The 21,450-nt window shown below is 35.1% G+C and overlaps 2 protein-coding genes across 2 annotated transcripts; both read right to left on the reverse strand.

Moving 5' to 3' along the window:
- Nucleotides 1-10,144: 10,144 nt before the first annotated feature.
- LOC145047199 (nudix hydrolase 2-like) lies at nt 10,145-16,414 on the reverse strand. The gene is made up of 10 exons (XM_078995433.1): nt 16,162-16,414; nt 13,151-13,361; nt 12,678-12,910; nt 12,509-12,574; nt 12,148-12,285; nt 11,972-12,049; nt 11,829-11,879; nt 11,665-11,699; nt 10,660-10,768; nt 10,145-10,535 (listed from the first exon to the last, which is right to left on the reverse strand). The coding sequence occupies exons 2-10, from the start codon at nt 13,263-13,265 to the stop codon at nt 10,344-10,346; spliced, it is 1,017 nt and encodes a 338-aa protein (XP_078851559.1). The 5' UTR covers nt 13,266-13,361; nt 16,162-16,414; the 3' UTR covers nt 10,145-10,343.
- Nucleotides 16,415-16,701: 287 nt separating this feature from the next.
- On the reverse strand, nt 16,702-17,232 carry LOC145014582 (uncharacterized). The gene has a single exon (XM_078972997.1). It carries the CDS (start codon nt 17,230-17,232, stop codon nt 16,702-16,704), a length of 531 nt encoding a protein of 176 aa, XP_078829123.1.
- Nucleotides 17,233-21,450: the final 4,218 nt, after the last annotated feature.

A 21,450-nucleotide genomic window follows, 5' to 3' on the forward strand; every position in this document is an offset into this window, starting at 1 on the left:
ATTTAAACATGCCATTGAAATGTTCAATGAATCTCGAAGGATCTAGGAGTTTTCATAGATTTAAAACTTAAATTTCTTTTTCGTTTTTCATGGTGGAAATTAGTGAATCGTCATTCACTTACCTTCAAATGTTCTGCATTTGGGTTACGGCATCCCTCTCCCGAGTTGTAGGATATTGTGTTGGGTCCTAGCCTTGGAATTTCATTTGGGTGATTTACCAAGGACTCAATCAATCAACTAACTAGAATTCGTTTTTCTCCCGATGTCAAAGTTCGACAACTATGGTCTTCTCAAATCCCGTGGAACAAGCATTCCACATGAAGATGATATTCCACGATTCGATCGAGGAACAAGAAATCATGCTTCACTTCCTCCTCCTCCTCCAATTATTCTCCCTAACCCACAAGATTGTAAAATTGAAAAGTTCAATATCACTCAAGCCCTTTTGGCAAGTAAACATAAAGAAGGAAAGTCGGTGTGTGCACACGTCCTAGGGATGAAGTCGCACATTGATAGACTAAGAATGATAGGATCCATTGTCGGTGAAGAGATGGCTGTTGATTGGGTTCTTCAATCACTTCCTAACTCATATAGTGAGTTCGTAAGAGAGTACTATATGATGAACCGCGACGTGACCCTTATAGATCTCACCTATATGCTTATTGCTGCTGAATCAGCAATGGTTTGGCGCAATAGAAAAGCAAAGTTGATTGGTGAATCTGCCTTCGAGACCTCTGTGGACATAGATAATGGCAATGAAAGACATGCAATGATCGAAAAGTTTGATCATAAGAGAAAGGCGATGTCTGAAGTAGTTCCATGTGTTGTTCCAAAAAGAGTCAATTTGCTTTTATTGCCAAGAGAAGGGGCATTAGAGACGAAGCTGCCCTATTTACCTAAGAGATCTAAGAGATGGGAGAGTCGAAACGTATGGCTCTAATTTAGGTAAAATCCATTGACTAACTCTTTTAAGCTTCATTCTAGGTTCTGAATACATAATGTGATAAGATTACAATTGATGTTTAGAAGGATCAAAGAAAAGAAAAGAAGCTTAAGGGAAGAAGTGAGCAGAATCTAACCGTGAAGGAATGGATTTCGATTGCGTTTCTCGAAGATTAGATTATTGAGCTACTACTTAGAGTTAGAATTAGATTGCTAAGAAATATGTATTCGCATAAGTTTTTCAATGAGTTGCATTGTGAAGGACAAATTTTTCCGCAATAAAATAAATTTTGATTTTAAATTTTATTTATTTATCCTTACAATGGCGTGTATGAAAAATTGATGTTAAAATTATTAGCAATAATGGATTTGTTTCTTATTGTGTTATGGAAAGTCAAGAATTTACCAAATAGGGAGAGTTTCTCATCGCCCAAGTTTCAATTGGACAGAAACTTGGAATCATGCAACTTGGTTGCATGATGAATGAGAAATTTCATATTTGATAATTAGACTAATTCGTTGACAAAGTGTCAAGTGAAGGACTAGGAGATCGAGTACACAAAGTTGTGTGTTGATCAAGTTCACCATAAGAGTAACAAAGATATTCGTCATCATTTACTAAAGGTTTAGTAAATATGATTATACTTACAAGATTAAGTGTAATTTTGAATTGATTAAAGGGTTTAGATCAATAGCAAAACGAATAAGAAGAATCAAATAGGCAGAAAGATAAGAGTTTCTCCATTCTAAGAAGAAGGGAGAGTGGCTTTTATGCTTTATGATAGGTCTTAATGATTAAGAACCATATCTCAATTGATCCTCTAAGTGAGTCTTGGTACAATTGTATGTCCAAGAAGAGGAATCAAAGATTGATGAAATGGTCAAATCAAGAAGACAATCATACTTTGTTCCAATAACAAGTATTAAAGTTAAGATTGTGACAATGAGTAAAAAGTATTAAAGGTTTATAACATTCATCAAATGTGGAAAGTTGTGATGTCTTGGATAAGACAAAGACCAACTATGACCAATTTATGAAGTGTTTTGATACAAGCTACACTAACTCTTGAAAATTTGTTTGTCAAGAAATGTTTATTGACAAAAGAATCTTATATGTCAAGGAGTCAGTGGGAGTCTTAATGGTCTCGAAAAGTTTCAAGAACAAATCAAATAAACCTTATCGATCATCACTAGCACACGAGTTGAGGTTTACAACCTATCGTAAAGACATTATTTTGTTTCTGTGCCAATCCAATCGAGTTAATTATGCATGTGAGTCCTATGAGTTCTCATTTGAATGCATAAAAGGCAAGGACCTTGATCAATGGAAAGTACATTGATAGGAAAAGGTGAGCTGCTTAACTACTTGGAAGACGTGGTGGGCAGCTGTGCTACCATAAGGCAAGAAATCAAGATTAAGGAAGTTCGATCCATATGAGTTTGAATTTGTCGTAAACTTTAGTTTTAACAAATTCACATGGATAGGAACACATACACCGTTTAAATCTAAGTGTCATAAGATTTCCTCCTTCATGAAAATGATTGTGAGGAAATGCTTTCACTAAGAAAAAATTTAAAATATTGTAAAATTGCATTCTCGAATTCAATCATGGTTACGGTATCCCTTTCCATAATTTGAATTGTGAGGTTTGGCAATTAGTCTTAATTGTTTCGACACACATATCAACTATCAAAGGCAAAGGTGTATAAGTTCAAGAAGCCTTGATAAAAGATTATCAAAGCACTAAGTATTAGAAACATGAACTTAAGAAATTCAATAAGTATTGTTTTTCTGAAAGTTAAGATGTTTATGAATACATGTCGAAGCTAGTGGGAGCATAAGTGTTATGTTTTATAATAATCATCATGATAGTGGGAGCATAAATGTTATGATTGTATGATTATTAAGGCACGTATTGCATAGTTGGCAATATTAATTATAGAAAACAAGAGTCATACTTTGCAAAGTTGTAAGAGTTGAAAGGTTGTTTTGCTATAATTAAGGGAGAGAATATTATGCTTCATTTCAAATATAAAGGATTAGGTTGTGGAATGTTAATAAACTTAGTCAATGGTACATAGTGTGTTCTTAAAATTTCGATTATGATTACGGTATTCCTCTTCACAATTCGAATTTTGAGAACATAGCAAATAAAACATTATGCGTCGTGTCCCATACGCTTCGAGTATAGGATCGATTGCAAATGATTTAATGTTTGACCATTCTAAAATTTTCCAAATGTATAGTGCATTTAGAGGGAAAAGGGACTAGAATTGGTTTTGACTAAAATAATTAAACAACTATCAAAGGACAATCCAAAGTTCGACGAGGATTGGTCGCTTGCGAGTAGTTGGAAGTATAGTATTGGAAATTATGGAAGTGTTTCCATATTGGATGGACGATATCGACATCATTACGAATAGATAAGATTCTATTAAGAATGAGTTGTCATATAGAAAATATGGAAGTGTGTCCATGTTGGGAAGTAAAATCTATGTCTAGATTAGAAACTTTATGCGAAAGGATGTTCAAAGGAATGTACTTTGAGTGAGAGACATCATATCTAAGGAATTGTCTTGTAACAATCTCCGATAGAGGAATTTGTAATATTATTGGCAATAGTCTTTGAGACTTTGGTGTAGTGACATTACAAAAGGATCGTTGCATAAACTGTTAGAATCTAGTATATTCTATAAGTAACAAGAATTTGACATTCTTACACTTAAGAAAATGGATTTGGTGTTGTAAAATGAGAATGATTGAAAATGTGTTCAATTTGTCTATTTCGCAAAAGTAAGAACCATAGGTAAACATTGTGTGCATGCTAGGAGCATGGGACAAGTGTTGGAATTCAAATGCGAAGTTGATTACCCGAAACGACAAATAATGAGTAATCGATATGGTGATAAATAAAACGTGTTTTGTTTATACTCAAAGGTTTGAGGCCATATGGGATTAGTATTATTCTTGTGTTTCACCTTGCATGTTTTGACTTCCAGAATAATTGAGTTTATTAAGAATAATCGAATTATTCAAACGGGCCACAGTCGTTCATATGTTGGAAGTAGATATGAATGAAGACTGTCGTGAATTGGTGTGTGGATTGTCTAGAAGAGTATTAGACATAAGCAAATGTTTGCTGCAACGTTCATGAGTGCTTATGAATATGATTTGAGCATTGGATTAAACCCACGCTCACTTGGATCACTCCATGAATTGTATTACGAGTGATTGGTGAGACGATAACATCTTATATTCTTGAAACCGAGATGTGTGAGTTGTATCTTGCGAATCGGTTGCACATTGATAATATGTAAACGCACCAGTAACTTGGTGTTATAAAACATATTGTTGTGTGTAATTCGGTGAGTGAGTGCAAGCGAGCATTGTATCAAAGTTTATCCGTTCCTTTTATCCAAGGTAGGATAGAAGCGATATCTTTGGGCCCCTCGATGGTTTAGTGATGACATACGTAAATGCTCGGCCGGGCTAGGGCTAATTTGATTTGTTCAGTTAGTCTGTCGTCATAAATCGGAAATCGAGATATAGTACAAAGAGAATGATTTGAAATCATATCTCATACGATATCTAGAATGGAGGAATATATGATCCCTTATCTAAGGACACGCGTATCTGATATGATCAGAGTTGACAGCGGCTTTGGAAAGCTACGATTGCAGATCAGGATCTGAAGTCATATGCAGAATAGTTGTTAGACTTATCCAAGTGGGAGACTGTTGGATTAGTGTCTAAGTCCATAACTATTTTGGTATGTACTTGACCCGATGGTGCATGGTCCTTTTGGGTTGCCTTCACCAAAGCAACTTGATTGGAGAAATGAATAAAGAGGGAGAGGATAATATGATTTATTAATATGTTATAAGAATAATATATTAAAGGAGAAATCATATTTGTTTAATTAATATTGGTCAATAATTAATTAAGAATTAGTTTTGTGATCAAATGTAATTAATTAAACTAGAGGGGCTGATTTGTAATTATGTGATAGTTACAAAATAAGGTAAGAGTTATCTTATATAGATGGTGAACGAATTTGAGGTGTAAATCCCTTAGAATTAGAGTATGATAAGGATTCAAGGATTATCTTATTGGTTGCTTAATGGATAATCAACTAGATAAGGATAATGACTGAAACCCTATCTCTACACCTATATAAACACCCCTAGGGCCATGAATTCGTGTATCCCTTCCCAAGAGGTCCTAGATACGAATTCTAACCTCTCACTTCTCTCTTTATACCTTCTCCATTTGCTTATGGTGTTTGTAAGCCATTAGAGGAGTGACACTTGTGACTCTATGCATTCCAAAGTCAATACAAGGAGGAATTGGGATTGTTATTACTACATAACAATCAAGGTATGTTCTTAAACCTAATTACATGTTAATATGATTACTTGCATGCTAGAATTAGGGTTTATAGTCTTGGATTCAAAGCATGTACAATAGAGAAACCTAGATCCAAGCATTAGGGTTTGTATGAGCACATAGGATGTCTTATGACCAAAACCCATCATCTATATGTATATTTATATAAGAAATGTTTAAAAGACTTAGGAAGGCTATCCACCCTATTTCCTTTTCGCGCTTGAGATGTGGTCTGGTGGGATATCGGGTATTCGTCCGAAAGTCGTTTAAATATTAGTTATATATCATGTGTACATATATAGTCATAAAAGATCCTTCCAGTTCATCCCATGCCCTTGGGTAGCAAGGGTATACATCCATGTTCATACGTACCAGTTAGATTACTAGTAAACTACCATATGGGTAGTTTAGGATGATACTAGAACTATTACTAGAACGCGATACCATACAATGAGTCAGTTTATTCATGAGTCTATACTTGCTAGATAGAGAGCACGTACACTACAGCTAGAACATTACAGTACATTACTATACTTGCTAGATAGAGAGCACGTCCACTACAGCTAGAACATTACAGTACGTTACTATACATGCTAGATAGAGAGCACGTACACTACAGCTAGAACATTACAGTACATTACTATACTATTACATGATCACACTTACATAAGTACAATTACATGATCACACTTACATAAGTACAATTACATGATCACATCTATATGAGTACACTTACAAGAATTACTAGTACATTTTATATGTATAGATTCTGTTATATAATCCTCATTCTTATCTTTACCTTGTGATTCAATCACATAATCGACGAGATAGATTGGATTTAATATCCTAGTACCCAAGGATACATTACGGGACTGACCATTCCTAGAATCTCTGCTAGCTACAGAGGTAAAAGCACATTCACGGATGTCAACGGTTGATACCATTACATGTATACTTTTGGGGACTGACTATTCCTATACCTAGCTGTTAGCAACAGAGGTAAATGTACATCCACGGATGTCTTCAGTTAACATTGTTATTTACCCGAGTACCAACGGGAAATACCATTACAGTTAGGTCTTGGTAGAAGACTACATTCAGAACAGATAGATCTTGGTAGAAGACTACATTCAGAACAGTTAGGTCTTGGTAGAAGACTACATTCAGAACAGATAGGTCTTGGTAGAAGACTAAATTCAGAACAGTTAAGTCTTGGTAGAAGACTCCTTTTGTTACTAGTAGGAATCATAGGGATTTCTAGGGTTTTTCAAACGTTTACAGTTGTTTTACAAACATCTTGATACTTACAGTTCATATACAAATTCTTACATACAAATACTTACGTACAAATTAAGACACTAAATACTTATGATCTCACCAGCTTTAAAGCTGATACTCGCTTTCAAAATTACTTGTATCCTCAGGTCATCATAGCCAGGTATCGATGCAAGGAGAAAGGAAGATGGAGCTTGTTCAAGACTTATCTTTCATTTTGATTTATGCTTTAGTGTTTATCAAAATTTGACAGAACACATTTGTATAATAATTATATTATTAATGCAATGGATGATGTTGTTGCTTGTTTACTACTTTACATTGTTGTGATATTATACATGACGTCCTCCGCCCCAGAACGTTTCCGCCGTTCTTGGTTTTGGGGCGTGACAAAGGAGTAAGTGACCAACTCGGCGAGTCGGCTAAGGAGACTCGACGAGTCTGGTCTGAGCGAGGAAAACCCTAAATCTGGGACTTGGAGCCTATTTAAGCGTCTCATTCTCTTCCCTAGGGTTCCTTTACTTCCTCTCTAACCCAGAATACCGAACCCTAAGCCCCATTGTTACTCTTTCAAGCTTCCAAGCTTCCAAGCCATTTTTGGGTGATTTGAAGAAAGATGGAAGGGGGAAATCATTGAAGCTTCAAGGATTGGCCTTAGATCCAGAGTTTGTGGAACCTTTTAGAGTTATTGAAGGTACTAAGTCGTTTCCTTCATTTAGATCTATTCTAGTTTTGAGTTTTGGGGCTTTTAAGCCATGCTTTAGATATTCATATGAGTTAGAAGCCAGCTCTGAGGTTGCTACTTCAGATCTAAGCTCATTTTGGCCTGGTGAAGCATAAAGTAACTGTCCTTGAGTTGATTATAGAGTCTCCTTGCCTTAAACCCTAGTTTATGGTGTTTTTAGCCTAGATCTCCTTCTATACACGTAAAGTTTGCAACTTTACGTAAGGAATAGGCTTGGGAAGGGCAGATCTACAGTTTGGAGTCCATGCATGACTCAAAAGTCCTCTGCATGTATGAAGATCTGAATGGACTCGACGAGTCCTTTGAGTGGACTCGGCGAGCAGCATGAAGATTAGGAGGAACTCGACGAGTGGGATGAGCAACTCATCGAGTCGGATGAAGATTGTCTTGGACTCGACGAGTCTGTTCTTGGACTCGGAGAGTCAAGGTGCGAAACCCCAAAACCCTTCGAGTTGAGACTCGAATCAGTGAGTCGAGTGGAGACTCGGTGAGTTGGACAGGTCAAGACTCGGAAATCGGTAGACTCGGCGAGTCAAATCGCGAATGGAAGGACTCTGAGCATATGAACTCGACGAGTCAGTAGGCTGACTCGGCGAGTAGGGTTGACCAGGAAGGTTGACTTTGACCTAGACTTTGTCATTGACCAAAGTTGACTTAGTTGACTTTCAGGGGATAGTTAGACTAAGTGATGCATTGATATTGGTAGCTCGGGGAGCTAGTGGAGCAGGAGTTCAGAGAGTTGTCGGGCAGCAGCTAGAGGGGTTATCAGCAAGTTCAGCAAGTGCAGGTGAGTTTCCCTTTGTGTGAATGGGTCTAAGGTCACAATGCCAGCCCATGTAGTTATGAGTAGAAGACCTGGGGGTTAGCCCTAGGCACAGTATGCTAGTAAGATATTCAGGACGAAGTCCAATGATAGCGGGCGGGTACCCAAGGATTTGTTTATATGATAGTTTATACTTGTTGTCTGTGTGATACATGTATGTGCCTGGTAGGGAGGTGAATGTGGGCGAGGTCCCGTATCTCACCAATAGCAGAGTGTGAATGGTATTCTACATCTCATTAGTAGCAGAATAGGGGCGAGGCCCAAGTTAGGGAAGGAGTGAGAGTGGGTTGGTCCTGTATCTCACTATCAGTAGGAGCGTGGATGGGGTTCCATGACTCATCAGTAGCAGGACAAGGGTGAGGCCCAAGATAGGCGAGGCCTTTGGACAAGATCCATTAGTATATGTTTAGCTTATGTGTTGTGATATGTTTATGTGCTATTATATGTTCGTGGGCGAGGCCCTGTGACAGGCGAGGCCTAAATGAAACAGATCTGTATTCGAGCGGGGCTCGAAGCCAGGCGGGGCCTGGAGCGGCGGGGCCGTTGTAGTGGGCGAGGCCCGAGGCAGGGGGCGAGGCCCAGGATAGCGGGCGTGGCCCAGTATATGCAGTATATGGTTATGTGTGGTATGTGGTAGAGTGGGGAACTCACTAAGCTTCGTGCTTACGGTTTTCAGTTTTGGTTTCAGGTACTTCCGGTAGCGGAGGGAAGAGCTCGAGGTGATCGCATGGCACACACCATTGATTAGACAGCCTGGGAATGTTTTACTCTCATAACGAACACGTGTTTTGGAAATTAATACTATGTTTATGTTTTGGATTGATGATTTTGCTTTAAGTAATGTTTTATTAAAAGAAATTTTTAGTCTTGAATTTTGGATCGTTACATCTCAACTATTCGCTACTCGGTAGTCGTCCGAGCAAGTACCGAGTAGTGAGTTTTACAACCTTGGTGTCAATACTGTTTCACTCCTAACAATAAACCATTTTTGTGATATATATATATATATATATATATATATATATATATATATATATATATATATATATATATATATATATATATATATATATATATATATATATATTCTTTTTTTTTTAAGCATTTGTATTATAGATTGTTAAAAATATTCTTATGCTTATTAGGTTTTTATAAATTTATTTACGTCTTTTTTTTTTCTTAAAAACTTTATAAAATATATCACTACTAAATTATAAAAAAAATTCGTTGTGTACTATTAATTCAAATTACTTATTATATTATTAAAACAACATTTTTAAATAATAAAAAGCTATATTTAAAATAAAAATTAAAAAAAAAAAATTCTGTTTAGCCACAACATTTTTTTTGTTCTTCATTTGCTATTATTTTTTGGATTTTTTTTTCGTTTTTAGAATAAGGAAGAGGTGTTGAGGACAAGAGTCAAAACCAAACTTGTCTTTGAGAGTTTTAAACATTATACATTTTAAGAAGTCATGGTTTCGACTCTTAACTTCAACGTGAGGGCTAAAAAAAATTAGAAAGTAATGGCAAATGAAGTACAAAAAAAATATTGTTGCTAAACACAAATTGATGTGTAAATGTTGGGCTAAATGCAAACCAAGAAAAAACTTTATGTCAATAAAACCAACACATCACCATAACCTGTTGGTGACTAGCCAAACGCCCAAAAATCAAAAGTTTTCCAAAATATAACAGCATATGAGAAACAAAAACAAAAGTTGAGGTTCAAACATAACATGGTTGTATACATAATGGCTTTTGTGGCATAAACACTATACCTAATTATATCTAATAAACTAGAAATTAGTAGACATGAAACTTGAAATACTAAAAGTAACATATTAAACTTGGACACCATTTTGATGTAAAGAAATGTTATAACACCAAATTTGGTGTTATATTATTCCTTTACACCAACGAATTCAGTGTAAAAAAAAAGGAAGTTTGTGTTGGGTTGGAGACACTAATACGTCCATGGGAAACACATTCTAAAAATTATATATCTTCAAAAATATGTTACATTGAAGTTTGTATGAATTCATTAGTCCCAATACAATTACAAGCTTCTGCTTCATATATACCATATCAGCATAAGGCGATAGCAGCTGAGTGAATGTGTGAAATACATAGAAAAATAATTAAATGAGATGTTAATGTTAATGTTAATGTTAAGAAGAGTTGAAATCCTTGGTGTTGAAGTAAAGGTTGCTTTGTTTTTTAGAGAAACTTGTAACTGTAGACACATGAGAAAAGCCATTATACTTTCCATCTCTCTTTGCTATGCATATGTTCACCATATACTTGAGAAGATCATGCTTCTGCACAAAATCTTGATCTGCATATTCCTCAAAACCCATCCACTACACATAAAAAAAAAAATTGTCTATTTAATGTTTCAACAATAAAACAAAAAGTGAAACTCATTGTTTAAATATAACACCAAATTTGATGATAATGGGAATTTTTTTTTTTAAGGAAGCTAACCTGGGCTGACTCGATTTCTGATTCTTGTATCTGGATGTTGAAGGACAAAGGTTGCAACATACACATGAAGAATAAATCCGATTTGTCAAAGAATGATTTATGGCTTTGTCTGCAAAATCAACAACACCATAAAACCATCAATCAAGATTCAAGATTGTTTTTTTTTTTTTTTTTTTTTTATATGACAAAGGAATGGAATTGACAAAGTAATGGAATAAACAATGTAATGGAATGAGTCATTACATTTGATGATGATCACCAGAATTTATATATTATATGTAGTTTTAACCTTTCTCTATACATTATTTAATAATAATTAATGATTTTTTTTTTAAACTGAAACATAATAAAATAACATTAAAACCCGGATAAGATAATAATAAAAATATATTTTCTGGTTAATTTTAGAAAAATAAACTGAATTTCATAGAACAATCATGGGGTTTTTTATACAGAAAAGTCTCATTATTTTGGGAATTTTTTTGATAAAGTCTTATATATATATATATATATATATATATATATATATATATATATATATATATATATATTTGAACAGAAAGGTCCCGATTATTTAATTTTAAATGATAATCTGTCATTTCCTGTTAAAATAAAAATAAAGACTTTGTCGTTAATTTGGGCAAAATATCAAATAATCGGGACTTTTCTGTTCGAACAAAGTTTTTAGGAGTTTATCAAAAAAAATTCCCAAAATAATTGAACTTTTCTGCATAAAACCCAAAAATCATGAATTGTTTTTAAAGAGATTTGTGATACTAAAAATAGCTTATGTTCAAGAATGATCAAAGTCCATCAAACAAAAACAGTTTTTTTTTATTCATTTCAACGGAATCAGCCATTCCATTCGTTCCCTGATTCCCATCGTAGCAAAGTACCACCTCACAGTTTCAGATAATATGTGTAATACATGAACATTTTTTTTGTAAAACAAAAAAATTGTATTCAACCAGAAAAAATCTATTTATTGAATAACAAATTTGTTACCTAAATGCCAACACTTCCAGGAATTTGGTGTCAATCTGAAGAATAATAATAATAAGAATAAGAAAACATCAAAATGGAATTTTGTTTTCTTATTTAAAAGGAAAGAATGTTTGTTTAACAAAAAAATAAAAAATAAAAAAGATGTTAAGCAATTTCCAACTTACTCCAGTCTCCTCCTTAACCTCTCTAACCGCAGCATCACAAATATCTTCACCCTGTCCGTTCATATTTTATTTTATTTTCTTTCAAAAATCAAAATCAAAATATTGAATATTTTTCAATAAATAAAATTTCCATTTTAATTTACCTCATCAACAACTCCAGTAGGAAACTTCCATATGCCAGTTCCTCGGAATTTTCCACTCTTTTCTTTCACCACCAAAACCTAAACCACAAAAATCTTCATAAAATTCTATAATATACAGAAGCAATTTAGTAATACTAGAATGCTTTATTTCCTAAGTAATATATATAAATAAATACCTGTCCATTTTGATTCATAACAAAAGCCCCAATGCCCACTCTATGACTTGCATTAGCTGGCAATGTATTTGTTGTTTCAGGAATCCAATGCACAAGCATCAAGTGTTTTGGTTCCGCATGATGATAATAAAACCCTTCCTGCAACATGTTGAATATTTTGTGAAATTTGTGTTAAGGGTAAAATAGTCATTTAGTCTTGTTTTCATTAGGTATAGAAAAGAACCAAACCTTATGTATACAGCAGTTTATACATAAGTGTTGTCTGGATAAGTATTGTTTAAAAAGGATTGAAGGAGTAGATTTATAAAAAGAAAGCGTCTAAGAAGGTTGTAATGATATATGAATGTAAAGACAAACTCACTTTAACCACAGGTTCAATGAGATTTACAAGCCCGATTGGTAATTTGATCCAAATACCCCTTTTACCCTATACACAGAACAACACATATTTGTGTTAACTAACAGCAAAAACAAAGCTCAAGGCACATGCGTTCCCTAATATCATAGGGAAAGAAAGAAGGAAAAATGACCTGTTGTTTCCAATGCAGCATTGAAGCTTTAAGCAAAGAAGTAAACACAAGTGGATCGATGGGGTCTGTAGACATTTCCACGATAACACCTCCATGTTCATCCTCTTTGCCAGATAAAACCTTATTAACTAATACTTGATCCACCTGCAGTTTCTCCGACAATACGGGCGATGGAGACCAAGAGCTCCCTGATCCAGACATGGATCGTAAATTCAAATGCCTCTTCAATTCGCCTGTAAATCAACAACATTACATATGAAGCTAATTTTGAGAAAGTAGCGGATTTGGGTTCTTGGATCTACGGTACCTAAACAACAGACATTAACCACAAGTCACAACCAAAAAGCCCCAATCGGAAGTAGCAAGGTGATTATGGATTCGAGTTTGACAACTGGATTGACGAAGATGATACGATCAAAGTAGAAGTTGGTATTTCTAAGAGTTGGCAACTGGAAGTGAAGTGAGAAACTGACCTTGTTCCCATTTTAGGTTTGGCCTGAGACGTAAAAAGGAGCGATTTCCGGCGAATAAACATAGAATTGATGATGATGATGATGGTCTAGGAGGAAGAACAAGTCTGATTATCATATTCTATTTCTTCTCTCTTCTCTCTTCTCTCTTCTCTCTTCAACAACCGATGCGAATGCTCAGTGCTATATTTTCCGTACATGTGTACGTTTATGGCTAAAAAATAAAACTACACTATTTAAGTTTATCATAGTATGAGTATCCTTGGGTGTATATATATATATATATATATATATATATATATATATATATATATATATATATATATATATATATATATATATATATATATATATGCCTGTTGGAAGTGATGTTTCGGGGAGAAAAGGGAAGGGTGGGTTGGGTGGGTTTGTAACAAAAGATAAAAGATATAAAAGATTATCAAGTAATGACAAAATAATCATTTGTATAGTTAGAGATCAAAACCAAAAACAAAATAAATCACATGCATAATTTGCAACAAACTTGAACCAAACCTAATAAAATGCCCAACATATGGACCTAACTTGTAATTTATTTTACTCTAAGACCATCTCCAACAAACAAAACACTGTCTATTAAACCAAAACCTATAATTATAATGTAAAACATAATGTTAACAATAAACATCTCCAATTCATATTATAGTTAACACTAAAAATGAATATTACAGGTATATTCCTATTTATTTAGTTTTTAAGTTTTAATATAACTACATAAATTATAGACAAAATTTCACAAATTGTCATGGTTTCCGAAAAGTGGCACTTTCAATATCTCTTTAGAAAGCGTTACACTGGTGGTCCTCTTGTGGTTTCAAAAACAAGGAAGGTTGGTCCTTTTAGCTAAGTCTGTTAAAAATAAAGATTAAATATATATATATATATATATATATATATATATATATATATATATGAAATTATCTATTTACCTTTTTTTGTCTTATTGTTTTTGTAAGGACCATATGTATGCATCCTCCAAATAAAATCAAAACGCTATCCTCTCCCCCAAATTATCAATCTGTTTGGTATGATAAGTCAGTTGCACTCATAGTTTCGGTTTTGTTGATTTTGTTCATTCTATCTGTATGGGTTGCAATTTGAAACTAGGTTTTGTGAACCATTAAATAAAGCTCTAATATTAGCTGTCGGAAAAGATTTTGACATGGGTTTAGTCAAACCCTTCATGGATGATTTTGGGGATAATGATGATTTTAGGAATAAAAGAGTAACGATGATTCACCTAATGAAAACGACAATGAAATATTGATTTGTGGATTTAGGGCTAGTACTTGGAAGAATGAATTGATTTTGTTGTATGTAATAATATATCTGATAATTAGAATATAAGCATGTTACAAAGAAAATAAAAATAAAATTAAGATAAATTTATAGAAATGGTCCTTGTAATATATTGTATTTTTCAGATTTCATCTTAGGGGAAATTTGTCATTTTAGAAAAAAAATAATAATAATAATAACAAATTACAAGTCAGATTTGAGGACTAAGGGACTAACCATGCAATGTTTTGAAACTACAAGGACCACTGGTGTTGTGTTGTTGGTAGTTACTCTGAAAGTGATACCTTTTGGAAACCGCATCGTTAAATTTTGTCTAAATTATATTGTTAAAAATCTATAACCAAGATCAGCAAACTCTCGATACACGGTTAGGCCATATTTTAATGGATTTGGAGGATCCAGATATGATTTACCGGATTATTAGGTTACTACCATTGTAATAGTTATGTGGTTGTTTAAATTTCTAAGATTTTAATGTTTTTTTATAACGCCATTAGGATTGTAATATATATGTCATTTGTGTTTTTTTACACAATTATGTGTTTTATATAAATCTTGTATTGCATTTTAAATTATTAAACATAATAACATAGGTAACATTATTAAATATAAAACTATAATTATAGAAGAGATAGACTCAAAATTCATGGACTAATACGTATTACCGAAAATTTAACACTAAATATAGTGTTAAAGAATAGTATAACATATACCAAAACTGCATTTTACTTTAGAGTAGGATTTAGTGTAAAAATGGTTGTGTTTAGTGTTGGGCTAAAGATGCTATAATAACAATATACTTTCTTTTCAATTCATCCAATATTAATTAAAAGCATGCTTGTGATTCTCAGCTTTCATATTAGTGGTTTTATCTCAACTTCTGAATTTGTCCGGTACCTCTTTCTACATTTTGTATGTCATTTTATCTGTATATATATATTTTTTTTTCCAAAAAAAAAAAAAAAAAAAAAAAAAATAGCGAGAATGGGATCTCTTGAAAGAGGAAGAAAGATTTGGAGGAAAAAGTAGAATAACATAAATTAGAGTTGCCACCAACACCATTGATCCCCAATTTCATATTTCTCAATCGACTGCTTGTCTTCACCACAACTACCAACTCAACTGACAGAGGATCTGACCTACTTGAAAGAATAGGTGGAATGGAACACTACTCTTCATACATACAAGATACATCATATACCTTCAAGTAAGCCTTAATTAATTGCCAAAAAGATTTAACACATCAATTCAAAATTAAATTATACTAGCTACAGCAAGAAATAGTATATATCAACACCTACTCTCGATCCAACTGGAAGATGAAGAAGACGCAACACAGACTTTCTCAAAAACCCAACACATGCAGTCAAGAAGACTTTTATTCGTTTCTCTAAACTCCTTTTGCCCTACTAACTCTCTAAAATTAACTAGCCGTTAGTTCCAGACTTTCTCTAAAAATTACTTCCAAATTTGAAGAATTATTCACCGATTTTCTAATATAATATATCAACTGCTTGAGTAGTAGATTTATGATTTCATGGAGTTAATTGGTGGCTTAATTTCTAGGCCACCTATATATATAATTCTTAAAATTATTATCTAAACAACCCAACGTGCTCCAACACATCCAAGAGAAATTGAATCATAAATTAATTCGAGAGAGATGAAATTATTACCTTAATTTTTGAAGCTTAATCCCTGGCCTTCGATTCAATTCGTCTCCTGTTTCTGTTCCTAACTTGAAGATGAAATGAACTTAATTAGGGTTTCTTTCACGCCAATTATACTACGCTTTTCAGGTAGTAGGTACGAATTTATTAAATGCAACTACAAATGAAATTGCATAAAACGAATAATAAAAGGAAAATGATATTCTCATTTATGTTTTTTTATTCTCATCTACTTATTTCATTTTTATATAAAATGAAGAGAAACAACTATAGCTAGATATACAAAATCTTTTATAGACACATGCACCGAGAAAGAGAATCTGTTATAGTGGTGCTATGCTATTCTTGGATAAACCTTCAGTGGATATTGTCATATTTCTGTTTGAAGGCTTTAGTTCAAAGCAGGGGTGGAACACGAAAAGTTATAGTGAGGGGCCAAAAGTAAAACTTGTGAAGAAACAATAAAAACAAACGTACTTAATTCATAGTCATACCATATAAAAAATCAAACAAAAAAATTAATATAAAGTATTCTAATATCGATCGTTAAAGTGGAATTCGACGATCTTTTACGTTTTTAAAGTCTTGTACAATTGTCTCTAAAGTAATCTTTTCTACAAACTCCCTTTCGAAGTACAAAATCAATGATTCGTTTAAAAATTCATCTTCCTTTTTATTTTGTAGCCTTGTTTTAACAAGATTCATTGCTGAAAATGATCTCTCTGTTGTAGCAGTGGAAACAGCAATGGAAACTGGAAGGGTGAGTATAAGACTAACTACTCGATAAATCAAGTAAAAATTGGTTGCTCTTCTAGTCTTTATCGACGATTGATATAATTCTGAAATAGATATCAATTGTTTATAATCTTCACGTTGAATGACATTCGCCTCGTAACGTTGGAGTTGCATCTTCAAAAGATTTTTCTCAGTTTCATTGAAATCTTCAGGATAAAACTTTTCTACTAGTTGACATACATCACCACTTCGAAAAGGCTCATTAGAATTTTTAGGATCTAAAGTTGATGAAAGATGGAGCAATTCCATCGAGCTATCATTGAACCGATGATCTAATTCCATTAACTGACAATTAATTGCTTCGATGAAAATATCCACTCGATAATGATGTTTGTGACAACCTAAAATTTTCTATTGCTTTGAATGCTCAGTCAGTCAACCCAAATTAGTGTCAGACTTATTCCTGCTATCATTTGACACCATTTAAAGTCTGTTCAAGCATTCTGAGCCCAATACACTTAAGGAATAAGTGTTGGGGTTTATCTGTCGAAGCTATAGTACCACGAACAGGCCTAAATCACATTGACCTAGAGTTCACGGCCACCACATGGGAGTTTATGGCCGTAAACTCCATGTGGGCCGTAAACTCCACTATATAAGGAGAAATGTGGCCATTTGTTCATTCCCTCATTTCCTTTAGGCTCAAATCCTCTCAACTATCATCCCGTTCCTCGTCCCCGATCTTCAAAACTCGTAAGTTCCTTGTCCCAACTAGTTGATATACTACTTAAACTAGTGATCTTACATGTTTTCATCCATGAAATTCATGTTTTCATAGATCTTTAAGTTTCACCAAGAACACACTAGTGTTTTTGACCAAAAAACGACCATTCAAGCCCCGAGATCGTAAGTACTCTTATCTTAACTCATTGTACAATAGGTTTAACATGTTTAGGGCTTAGAAAACATCAAGAAACAAGGATGAATGACAGTTTACGGCCAAGGGATGTTCTTGGGCCGTAAACTCCCTTTTAGGGTGCAAAGTTGCCCTTTCTTCCTTCCTTATGCCCAGAACATAACCTAGAACCAACCACCATTGAAGTAGGGACCTTAAACATCAAGGAAACCATGTCCTCATAGAGTTTACGATCGTAAACCTGTAGCACCTGGTTCCTGGTACGTAAAATTTATCTAAGTATTTTTCATTTTTAGCCTTGGAATCGGCGAGTTGTAGGTCCGACTCGCCGAGTAGGGACGGGGTCCGGGGGGACGTTTAAGTTGGCGACTCGGCGAGTCCATATTCTGGACTCGACGACTCCCCGCTGTTTGATGAAACCCTAAATTTCAAGGGTTTGCACCCTATTTAAACCCTCATTTCCGCCGCAAGCTCTCCCCCATTCACCCTCAAAGCTCCCATCATCGTTTATACCCTTATTCCTTGTGAGATTGAAGTGTTTTGGTGTGTTCTTGAAGATTTTGAGGAGAAAGAAGAGTAGATCAAGAAGAGGAGAAGGATGTCAGGCATCTTTGTGTCATCTCAACGTTTTCCTTGAGGTATAGCTCGTTTCCCCTCTGTTTTCAAGCTTGTAGTCTCTATTAGCTTCATGAAAGTCCTTCTTGAGCCATTCCCCCAAGCTTGTTTGTGCATTGTGGGTTGTAATAAGTTGTTACCCTCTAGATCTAGGCATGATTTAGTCCCTGGAGCTTGAACTTACTGCCTTTATGGAGTCATATTGCATGAAAGCCCTAGATCTACCCCTTTTGGTGCACTTTGAACCCTAAAACCTTCATTGGTGATTATCTACTCGTAAAGTTGGAAACTTTACGTGTAATCCATGCCCTAGAAACCCAGATCTGTGAATGGCATGAGTTGGATTCAATAAAAATCGAGTGTATAGTAATTGCATGTGGCCGACTCGGCAAGTCGAGTCACGAGTCCCCGAGTTTCCCCTTTTTCGCATTGGCGGGTTGGGAGTAATGAGTCATTGGGTGTGACTCAGTGGATCGGAAGCTAGACTCACTCATGAATTCACTCGGCGAGTCAATGCCATGACTCGGCGAGTTCATGGCAATCTTCTTGTCTCAAGAACAACTCGGCGAGTTGTTCATACAACTCGGCGAGTCACATCTTAGAGTGTTCTTCGGATGAAGGTGAACTCGGCGAGTTGTTCATACAACTCGGCGAGTAGGATGAAGGACTTTTGGCCTTGGGTATAGAGAAAGGGATTCGGCGAGTTGGCAAGCCAAGTCGGCGAGTCTTGTCAACTGGCAGTTGACTGTGACTTGACTCATGACTTGTTAAGGGTAAATGGATAATTTACCCTGAAGGCGGTTAGCAGTATTTGACTAAGTGTTGGTGGGAATTGCAGCCAGAGGATTTCCGGAGCAGCAGCAGCAGACAGACCGTTCCCACACAGATCAGCAGCTACGAGGTGAGTTACCTTCCAATAGCGGTGGGTCTAAGGCCACAATGCCAGCCCACCAGTAGGAGATGTATGATAGATGATTGTCTTTGTGATATCATCTAGGTTTGCTACTACCTGATATGTTATATGCTAGCATGATATGTTATATGTGATAGTAGTAGAGTTCGGTTGTTAGGACCGAAGGGTAGTCAGATACCCCAGATACGTCTGACAGTATATGATGATATGTTTTCATGCTGGCTTGTTACGATATATGCGATAGAGGTAGTAGGAGGGGAATAGTCCCCGAGTTCGGTTGTTAGGACCGAAGGGTAGTTCAGGCACCCCAGATATGTCTGATATTATGTTTGTGTTATGATATATATGATAGTAGTAGTAGGGGGTGAAATAGTCCCCGAGGTTCAGTTGTTAGGACCGAAGGGTAGTCAGCACCCCAGAATAGCTCGACATGGGTAGTCAGCACCCCAGAATGGCTTGACACGGGTAGGTCGGCACCTCAGAATGGTCGTACCGGGTAGGTTAGGCACCCCAAAAATGCCTGGCAATATGTATGATATGTGATTGTATGGTATGTGGTATGATGGGGGAACTCACTAAGCTTCGTGCTTACAGTTTTCAATTTTGATTTCAGGATCCTCTTCTTCGAAGGGGAAGGAGCTGGCGCGGTAGCGGTACATCACACACATGCTTATATTCCGCATTACGATATCACCTGGGGATTTGTACTCTGACACGTTTCTGTTTTTATAACAATGTTTCTAGACATGCAATATCTTTTTTGGAATGATATGATGGTTGAACGTTTTATTCCTAATGTTTTGGCTAAGCACACGTTTTAAAAGTGAAATTTTTGGCTCGTATTTTTGGGGTGTTACAAGTGTTGGATAAGGTGTCTAAGTCCATAACTTATTTGGTATATACTTGACCCGACCCGGCATGGTCCATTTGGGTTGCATCTCATCCAAACTATTTATGGATAATTTTATGAGAGTTATACACATATGTTTATTAATATATTATAAGTTATAATATATTAATATGAGATTATGTTATTTAATTAGTTTTAGTCTTAAATTAATTATGAATTAATTTAGAGATTAAAAGGAAGACTAATTAGATTATGGGCTATTGGTTTTATATAGTGTGGGCTAACACTCATTTGTTAATGGGCTAGGCTTGTATGGAAGTCCATGGATGATCCATGGAGCTTTTAACCCATGGATCCTTGGAAAAGGAAAGGTCATGGGTTATTAGGGTTTCACCCTAACCATGCACACTATATAAGCATGCTTATGGAGCATGAAATGGTGCCTAAGTGTAACTAGTGAACTAGTGTGTGTGAGCTTGTGTGTGGCCGAAATATACAAGTGTATACACTCTCTCAAAGTTTTCCAAGAGTTTGTGGTGTTTTGTGATTCCATTTGAGGCATTCACACTATTGGTGCTTGGCTCTCAAACTCCTCAAGAACCAAACTCATCAAAAAGGTATGTAATCTCTTCTAACTCTTTATGTTGAAATGTTCCCCATGCCATGTTAGATAGGTTATAAACCTTGGAAAAATTATTATTTTGCATGTATTTATACAAACATAGATCCAAGGTTTATTAGGGTTGCATGCACACTTAGGAAGTGTTAGATTGCTCAAAACCCAACAGTGGTATCAGAGCCTAGGCTTGCTTGTTTGAATACTTGATGCAAATTGCTGAAAATCGAAGATTTTATGATGTCTGCACAGCTGACTCGCCGAGTCCATGAATGGACTCGACGAGTCCAAGGCAAAACTCATCCAACTCGGCGAGTTGGTTCATGCACTCGACGAGTTGGACCCCCAGACAGCATATCTTCGAGTTTTGGTGCTGGAATTGGTCTAGAATCATTACCTTAAACTGTTTTGGACTCATAAAACCTATTTTTGATGTGGTAATGATGATGGTGGACCAATTTCAAAGTTATAATCAAAATTTCAATTTTATATGTGTTCATATGATTCTTGAAATTGTTGATGTGAATGTTCATGTTCATATGAGTTTTGTTAGATCATAGGAATTATTTGCAAATTGTTTGTTAGTTAATTCTTGATCTTAATGTGTTTTAATGGAATTCTTAATTTGTCCTCAAGTTATGGAATTCCAA

The sequence above is a fragment of the Lactuca saligna genome, chromosome 1 (assembly GCF_052625555.1).
Source record: "Lactuca saligna cultivar CGN05327 chromosome 1, ASM5262555v1, whole genome shotgun sequence".
Lineage (NCBI taxonomy): Eukaryota > Viridiplantae > Streptophyta > Magnoliopsida > Asterales > Asteraceae > Lactuca > Lactuca saligna.

What these genes read in the sequence shown, in the direction of transcription:
- LOC145014582 (XM_078972997.1), bottom strand. Translation starts at nt 17,232, where the DNA reads ATGGAATTAGATCATCGGTTCAATGATAGCTCGATGGAATTGCTCCAT.
- LOC145047199 (XM_078995433.1), bottom strand. Translation starts at nt 13,265, where the DNA reads ATGATAATCAGACTTGTTCTTCCTCCTAGACCATCATCATCATCATCA. An exon ending in CTACTGGAGTTGTTGATGAG is followed by an intron (nt 11,880 to 11,971) that starts GTAAATTAAAAT and finishes ATGAACGGACAG; the next exon opens with GGTGAAGATATTTGTGATGC. An exon ending in CAGAAATCGAGTCAGCCCAG is followed by an intron (nt 10,536 to 10,659) that starts GTTAGCTTCCTT and finishes TTTTATGTGTAG; the next exon opens with TGGATGGGTTTTGAGGAATA.